Source organism: Haliotis asinina, chromosome 8, assembly GCF_037392515.1.
Source record: "Haliotis asinina isolate JCU_RB_2024 chromosome 8, JCU_Hal_asi_v2, whole genome shotgun sequence".
NCBI classification, from domain to species: Eukaryota; Metazoa; Mollusca; class Gastropoda; order Lepetellida; family Haliotidae; genus Haliotis; species Haliotis asinina.
The window spans coordinates 1,125,365-1,134,850 of record NC_090287.1 but is presented as its reverse complement, the minus strand read 5'-3'; the positions used below and the strand labels follow the sequence as shown (position 1 = coordinate 1,134,850).

General features: G+C 40.0%; 1 protein-coding gene across 1 annotated transcript; it reads left to right on the top strand.

Annotated features, from left to right (window-relative positions):
* Window positions 1–1,239: 1,239 nt before the first annotated feature.
* On the top strand, window positions 1,240–8,567 carry LOC137294367 (uncharacterized). Its single transcript, XM_067825371.1, has 4 exons — window positions 1,240–1,339; window positions 1,827–2,121; window positions 6,768–6,917; window positions 7,756–8,567. Exons 2-4 carry the CDS (start codon window positions 1,941–1,943, stop codon window positions 7,953–7,955), a joined length of 531 nt encoding a protein of 176 aa, XP_067681472.1. The 5' UTR covers window positions 1,240–1,339; window positions 1,827–1,940; the 3' UTR covers window positions 7,956–8,567.
* Window positions 8,568–9,486: the final 919 nt, after the last annotated feature.

The following is a 9,486-nucleotide window of genomic DNA, read 5'->3' as shown; positions in this document are numbered from 1 at the left end:
CTTGCATTCCGCTATACAGGTTCCGTTGCCATGGAAACATCTGACATAATCCAATCCTGAGTAAAGTCATGTTTTCATCATGAGCACACTTATAGAAGTTGGGTTGAACGGAATTGACAATTGTAACCTGTTAACAATATGTTGACAAACAATGGATATTTTTACAATTGCATATTTACCTCCGATTTTACTAATAAGATATTCGCCTGCTACCTTTACATATATTTTCAGCAAAGGGGTAAGTTTAATCTGCCAGACCAAAACAAAAACAACATTGTGACGGGGACCTAGACTTCACGGTATCAAGACAAAGGGATGGATGGAAATTATTCTTGAACCGGTCCCGCAGGGAATCACATCTAAATTTCAGGCATTAATATATCATGCAGACAGTTTCCGCATCATCTGATTCCAGCACATCGAGGACAGCTGATGTGAGACATTACAACACCTCTTTGATTGTGAACAGGTCTTACTGAATTAGTGAGGTGAACGTGACGTTCTGAAAAATCTTCATAACAACTACCATCACCATAAGGGAAATGGCCACCCGACATGCTGTAGGTGCCAAGTGAAGGCCACTGTTCATGACCTGTATTTTGACCCAGCTATAGAACACCTGTGTGTAAACCTCCACACCTCCACTCACCCCACGACGTGGGGAGATCAGTCGTGGGGAAATGTAAACTACATGCAGGACAGCACATACCACATGACCTTTCATCACAACAGGACAATCAAGAACGCCAGTCCCCATGGTCTCTTTGCGCTACCTCTAATACTAATGGAAGGAATTCATTAAACGCCCTAATAAAGTAGTACCAGTTGTCCTTAATTGAGATAACAGATAGCCATGTGAACAGAAGGTGATGAGAGCATATCATTAATCTAACAATGTTCTATGAACAAAGATGATGTAACAAGAGAAGCGTATAGAAGGATGAACACAGACACTGTGTTCTGTGCTCAAAGTTGATGTAACCGGCTGAGCGTGTCGAATGATAACCACAGACACCTGTGATCTAAACACAAACTCGATGTAACCTGCAGATCATGTCGAATGATGAACACAAACACCTGTGAACTATGCACAAACATGATGTTAGTGAATGATGAACACAAACACCACCAACCATATATACAGTATGTATGATGTTTGTCGTCTAACTATGTTTGTCGTCTAACTCCTAGCATAGCTCATGCATGGCGTGGACTTACAAGAATTCATTCAACAGAGGTGATCAGCATCAACAGCACCAGTCAATGACGTCATAACCATCACACAAGCTACTGGAACCCGTTCAGGGCAGTGTCATCAAGATGGGCGAGAACGCTAACTGTGAATATCGTAGCTCGGGGAAAACGTGGCGAATAAGGTTATCAAGCCATGTCTAGATTACTCTTGAACAATCGCTATCGATAGTTCACGATAATGTCAATTGATCTGCTTCAAAACACTTAAATACATTGGTGCAACATTTCAAAAGAATATTATTCATTTTGATTAAACATGGCGCCTTGCACTAAGACGTCATAAATAGGCCTCCGTGGTTTACTCCCTGTTGAAATCGTTCTGGCCTGTCGTTTCCAAAGGCAACTCCACAACAGTGTTGCACCACAACACCTTGTGTGTTCTTACCATCCCATCGACCCGTAGCACGCGGTACGGAGGAAGGAACGGAGGAAGGCTGCAGCACACATCAGTCGATGATTTGCTGAGTGACAACCGGCTTTCTTTGTTAGGCGTTTGTTATTGTGATATGTCGTAGTAACGAACTTGTGAGTGCTTAGAAACAATCCGTTTACTCGAACAATATACTTGTTAGGTAATTGACGACTACAGCTGGCGAAATTGGAAGGCGACGCAACAAGATAGTGTCGCAAGTAATACTGGTGAAACACTGACTTTCAAATAAGGATTTGTGAGTTCGCTTATCGCCATGGGTTTCTCGGAAGCTTCTATCTACGCCAAGGTGTCTCTGCCCTGGATCATCGTAGGCTTCATATTTCACATCATCGGTTTCCCCACGAACTCCTGGGTAGACACTAATGGAGGCAATGCCGGTCTCTTCAGACACTGTGGGGACCTGCTGGGCTGTCTCACTACCGACCAAAACACAGGTAACTACCATTATCTACACTATCTAATTACATCGCGGTGCCTTACATAGCTTACAAAAGATGTATTTTTCACCAAGTGTTATATCTCACCCAAGTGTTATATCTCACCTAAGTATTACACCTTCCTGTAGTATCATATCTCACCAAGGTATTATATCAGTCTGCAGTATTATATCTCACCGTTATGTCATACCTAACCACGCATGGCATTATAATTCGCTGCACTATTGAACCCTTGAAAGATATCTTACCACACTACAGTATCATAACCTCACTACAGTATCATAACCTCACTGCAGTATCATAACCTCACAAAGGTATCGTATCATAACCTCACTACAGTATCATAACCTCACTACAGTGTCATCACCTCACTACAGTATCATAACCTCAGTACCATATCCTAAACTCATTGCAGTATCATAACCTCACTAACGTATTGTATCATAACCTCACTACAGTACCATAACCTGACTACAATATCATAACCTCAGTAACATATCATAACTTCAGTATCACATCATAACCTCAGTATCATATCATAACCTCACTACAGTATCATAACCTCAGTAACATATCATAACTTCAGTATCACATCATAACCTCAGTATCATATCATAACCTCACTACATTATCATAACCCCACTAAAATATCATAACCTCACTACAGTATCATAACCTCACTACAATATCATAACCTCAGTATCATATCATAACCTCACTACAGTATCATAACCTCACTACAATATCATAACCTCACTGCAGTATCATAACTTCACTACCATGTCATAACCTCACTACCATATCATATCCTCACTACAGTATCATAACCTTACTACCATATCATAACCTCACTACCATATCATAACTTCACTACAGCATCATAACCTCACTAAAATATCATAACTTCACTACCATATCATAACCTCAGTATCTTATCATAACCTCACTACAGTATCATAACATCAGTACCATATCATAACTTCAGTATCATATCATAACCTCAGTATCATATCATAACCTCACTACATTATCATAACCCCACTAAAATATCATAACCTCACTACAGTATCATAACCTCACTACAATATCATAACCTCAGTATCATATCATAACCTCACTACAGTATCATAACCTCAATACAGTATCATAACCTCACTACAGTATCAAAACCTCGCTAACGTATTGTATCATAACCTCACTACCACATCCTATCCTCACTACAGTATCATAACTTCACTAAATATCATAACCTCACTACAGTATCATAACCTCACTATAGTATCATAACCTTACTACCATATCATAACCTCACTACCATATCATAACCACACTACAGTATCTCTGTAGTATCACTACGCTGTCATGTTTCACGATATGAGCACTACAGTATCTTTAAAGTATGACTATAGTGTCACTATAGTATCATCCGTCACTATAGTATCACCCATCACTATAGTATCATCCATCACCACAGTATCACTACAGTATCATACCTCATTACAGTGTTAGACTTTTAATTCAAGTGTATTAAACCTACAATTCCGCAGATGGATCGATCGACACACAAGTACAGATCTTGCTTTGGTACCAAGACACGTGCACCTTACAGTAAACGTGTGCACTTCGCAAAAAACATGTGCACTTTACAAAAAAACATGTGCACTTTACAAAAAAACGTGTGCACTTTACAAAACGTTTACTGGGAATGAGGAAATGATACACATTACACAATGTTTTAGTTTCAGTCCTTGTTATTATATAAACAGTTCATCACGCAACTAAACAGTGTTAGCATGGACTCAGATCGACCAGGCAGACCCGATAATTCCGATATAGTGAGAGAGTGATGGGAACATTAGAGGCTTGAGCCACGTGGATGACCATCTTGGAGTGTCCACACCTCGGGGCGATGCTCAGCTGGATCCATATCTGATAAAAGATGGGACTGGTTCAGTGTACGCCAGTGCCATGTTGGGAGCTTTTTACCTACAATACTTGACTTAAAGATGCTTAGACTGCACACGCAGTTCTGCCGCCATGGTATAACTTCAGTTGTCAGCATCAGTAACAACTATTATCTTCATTACATCACTTACGAATATAAAAGTACGCATCGTAACCCACTTCTTTATTTCAAACCCCTGTACGGTATAGAATCTCGCTCGAGTGTGTTTGTGAACTCATACATATATTGTCCGTTTCATAAAACAGATTGTGGAAATTTCGGAATCATAAAATTGTCCTATCTTAATTTTCACATTTCCGAAATGTCACAATCATATGTTCAGGATGTACTCTTGAATAGTGACGATACCAGATCTTTTCTTACAACTGGTGACACGAAACACATGCAAAAGCAACAGAAGTCTTCATATTCATGAAACACCAGAAGAAATATCAAAATATGAATCGTATCAGACATAATATTAGTCACTGATACGTGAAATTTGAAATGTTCATCACCGTTAAACTTGAATTAAGCATCTTTGATTACGCAGTTTATGAGCAAGATTTTTGATGGAGTGAGCGGTAGACTCAGTTGTTACTGGACTTTAGGCACCGTGCATTGCTCGATACCAACACGAACCTTAGGGACTAAAGACTCTGTAAACACTTTGGTGCTCACGATCTGGAACAGTGAACTGTAAAACGTGACATAAACGGCAAATGTGTACTGCCGGTCTGTAGTATTGACGTATATGTTGTAAATATTATGGGGTTTCCAAGACTACTTAGATAGACTGGAATCGCCTCCATGTAACTTTAATGTTGTTCTATATACAACAGAAGCATGGAGGCGTCGCTTTGAAAACTACACAGTATTCATGCATGACTGAACAGATTGTGTTCCCGTACGTCAGATAATAAACTTCATCAGAACATAATCAATACGTGACTGATGAAAGGAAAGACACAAACATTACCTTAATTGATAAATTATGTGAAAGTAGAATTAGAAACAACACTAGATGTTGGAGGATCAGATGTCATGTGATGACACTAGGCTAATGTGAAGGATAGTGCACATAACCGAGCATGACAATTTCCTCTTTTGTTTAGAAATTGCAAGAACTATCGGCTCTGAGTGACATTCAAAAAATGAACAAGATGTTGACTTAGCTGTTTGCCCAACAGTACAATATTCCGTCAATATTCCGTCAGAAAGAAAGTAATCATGTTTATACTGAAGGAATTGGACAGTTTTGAACAGTATTTCAGGTTTGTCTTGATCTGCCATGTGTCCTGATAAGTGTGTCAGATGTTCACAGCTTGCGTGAAATGAGCACACAGGTTGTTGACATGGATTATGGATTCAAACCCACGATTACTTTATCGCTGCACCCCTGTAGGATGCTGCCCGAATATCACATAGCGCTGCGCTGCAGTAGACGAGATCTACCTCACGAAACAATCAGGCCAAGAAATTATATGTATGTATGTATGTATGTATGTATGTATGTATGTATGTATGTATGTATGTATGTATGTATGTATGTATGTATGTATGTATGTATGTATGTATGTATGTATGTATGTATGTATGTATGTATGTATGTATGCAGGTAGGTAGGTATGTGTGTATGTGTGTATGTGTGTATGTGTGTGTATGTATGTATGTATGTATGTATGTATGTATGTATGTATGTATGTATGTATGTATGTATGTATGTATGTATGTATGTATGTATGTATGTATGTATGTATGTATGCAGGTAGGTAGGTAGGTAGGTAGGTAGGTAGGTAGGTGTGTATGTGTGTGTATGTGTGTGTTTGTGTATGTATGTATGTATGTATGTATGTATGTATGTATGTATGTATGTATGTATGTATGTATGTATGTATGTATGTATGTATGTATGTATGTATGTATGTATGTATGTACGTACGTATGTGTGTGTGTGTTTGTGTGTATGTATGTATGTATGTATGTATGTATGTATGTATGTATGTATGTATGTATGTGTGTGTGTGTGTGTGTGTGTGTGTGTGTGTGTGTGTGTGTGTGTGTGTGTGTGTGTGTGTGTGTGTGTATGTACGTATGAATGTACGTATGTAGGTAGGTAGGTAGGCAGGCAGGCAGGCAGGCAGGCAGGTAGGTAGGTAGGTAGGTAGGTATGGATGGATGGATGGATGGATGGATGGATGGATGGATGGATGGATGATATAGCGCTGCACTGTATGTTCGTAAAATCATTAAATATCATATCATATAAATATGGAATTTGAACTATTTGCTCAGTTAAAATATATACTTCCTTACAATATAGTGTCCACACTGAACTCTTCCATCCCAATTTAAGCCTGACCGCTATGATTGATTTGATTACTGAAAACACGTTTCATTTATATGTCATACTCTATGTCTTCCCTCCAAAACATACCCACCACGTGTCTTTCAAGATATTCTCTCCACGTGTCTTTCAAGACATACTCTCCCTGAGTGTTTGAAGAAATACACTCCGTGTGTCTTTCGAGACAAACTCTCCGTGCGTATTTGAAGATATACTCTCTATACGTCCTTCAAGGTTACACAAAGTCAGGTTTAGGCCTTCCCGTTTGTTCAGTCAATGACTGGTAGTTTTAGTGACACAATCTGAGTGTCTATCATTGAGTGTCATCGTGCACCCTTGCTCTGTCCCCAGCCAAAGACTGGTACAAGGTGTCCCAGGCGTTCCAGATCATAGGCTTCCTGTTCCTACTGGCCAGCCTGGTCACCGCCATCGTCTACACGGTCATTCTTAACAACAACAGGTTCCTGAGACTCACAGCCATCGTGGTGAACTGTACATCCAGTGAGTAGAGCTGCTCCGGCATGTCACACTCTAGCGTTGGAATTGTTCACGAAATCATGGTAGGACAGAACGAAGTGGTTTTATACCCTTAGGACTTACTTCTCTATCAACAAGCATTACACCGATGTCACACTGGCAACACATGTCTGATACATACATCTCAGATGAACTGTTATGGTGTTTATAGCATGTTGTATACTGTCGTCGCGTCTAATCTCTCCTCACCATTGCACCTCGCTGATGGACAAGTGATAGATTCGATGTAACTATAGATCTTGCCATTATAATGCTTGGTTCACAAACACACCAGAATATGCGGATGTAAGTGAACAGTAAAACCAGAGAATACCAGAATAATTTCTAATATATTCGATCTTCTGAAAGACCTGGGGTAAAAGATCGTAACAGGGTGGTGACCTGGCTGACACATGTAACCATATCGCAGTTGTGTAGATCAGTGCTAATGCTATTCATCACTAGGTTGTCTGGCCAAGACTTGAATATTTTAAGACCGCCGCCAAATAGCTGGAATGTTGGTAGTTACACAGCAATCACGTTACAAACGTACCCTGCCCGTTCAGTCATTTTGTGCATCAAACAAAAACCACATGTCGCCAATTACCATACTATTGCATGTAACAACAAGATGGTACTCCCTTTCGATAATCAGAGACGTTCAGTCTACAGTTGTAACTACCAGTATGTATTAAAGAAGGAACTGACTCAGACATCATGTCTGTTCATGCCCGTATTAGTATTCTTTAGGCAGTCATATGAATATAAATGTAACCTGTACCGGTGAAATTTGTATCCTTTCAGTGCAGTTTTGTTATTTCAGTTTTCTTTATCTTCATCGGGTTCGTGGTGTACGCTGGACGCTACGGCGAAGTGTGGAGCGAGACCACCTACGACCTTGGTTGGTCCTTTGCTCTGGTCGTTGTCTCATACGTCTGTCTGTTCATCGGACTGGTCTGTCAGTTCCTGGACTTGTGCATCCCAACGTCCGAGAGTGTCCGTCTCCATAACGTCCACTCTTAGGTGGACACTGCGACGTCGATCACCGTCATCGGTCAGCTTGAAGCAGTGTGACCATAGCCGACCGGATAGGAACAGAATAACTACTTTTTAAACGGTCAAGGAAACTGAAGCCATTGGATGAGTCACTGTATTTTAAGAACAAAAATGGACATTGGCAATTTTACGAGATATACAAGAAATTCAGCGTTTGTTGTGGGGGGATCGATGTTGAGTTTGAGTGGACATTACAGTTGGTTTAAACACACAGTATAGGACTACATACATCTGTAAATACACCACTGTCACTGTACCCGGACCTATTGCTGAGACATCGCAAGAAGTAGTGTATATACTCAACGCACACGCGCTGCTATCCTGTCCCGTCTTATATATCCTTCATTTTCATGGATGCTCTTTGCAGTTCTGTGTGTTAAATATGGCGTATTGTTCTTTGTAACTATCGACGGTGTTATCACAAACCATATTTCTATCGCGAATATAAAAAGGTTTGGCCTGTTATGAAGACTGTACATTGCTGCTTGGTCTATACTGAAGAACTGTAATGTCTGTACCAGGTTCACACTGTACAAACGTTACTTCGTTTGTTTTTCTGAATAAAATATGTTTCCCAAATATATTCTTACTGCTGCCGTTAAACAAAAAATGCGTAAACTGTTATCTGTAACAATTACGCAGGATACACCGACAATAATCCCATGTTTTACCATGAGTTCATTTACCATTGCAGACAGGAAGACAAGGCATAGCATCGTTGACTGACATTGACGTGCTACGTACATAACCGAAGTAATAACCCGACACATCGGAGAGTATAGATTGTATACAACCCATAACACGTAATAACCCGACAGCTTGGAGAGCATAGATTGTATACAACCCATAACACGTAATAACCCGACAGCTTGGAGAGTATAGATTGTATACAATCCATAACACGTAATAACCCGACAGCTTGGAGACTACATATTGTATACAACCCATGACACGTAATAACCCGACAGCTTGGAGAGTATAGATTGTATACAACCCATAACACGTAATAACCTGACACCTTGGAGAGTATAGATTGTATACAACCCATAACACGTAATAACCCGACAGCTTGGAGAGTATAGATTGTATACAACCCATAACACGTAATAACCTGACAGCTTGGAGAGTATAGAGTGTATACAACCCATAACACGTAATAACCCGACACCTCGGAGAGAATAGATTGTATACAACCCATAACACGTAATAACCTGACACCTTGGAGAGTATAGATTGTATACAACCCATAACACGTAATAACCCGACAGCTTGGAGAGTATAGATTGTATACAACCCATAACACGTAATAACCCGACAGCTTGGAGAGTATAGATTGTATACAACCCATGACACGTAATAACCCGACAGCTTGGAGAGCATAGATTGTATACAATCCATAACACGTAATAACCCGACAGCTTGGAGAGTATAGATTGTATACAATCCACAACACGTAATAACCCGACAGCTTGGAGAGTATAGATTGTATACAACCCAC

Coding starts and splice junctions, on each gene's coding strand:
- LOC137294367 (XM_067825371.1), top strand. CDS start 1,941: ATGGGTTTCTCGGAAGCTTCTATCTACGCCAAGGTGTCTCTGCCCTGG. Junction 2,122..6,767: donor CACTACCGACCAAAACACAG/GTAACTACCATT, acceptor CTCTGTCCCCAG/CCAAAGACTGGTACAAGGTG. Junction 6,918..7,755: donor CGTGGTGAACTGTACATCCA/GTGAGTAGAGCT, acceptor TTGTTATTTCAG/TTTTCTTTATCTTCATCGGG.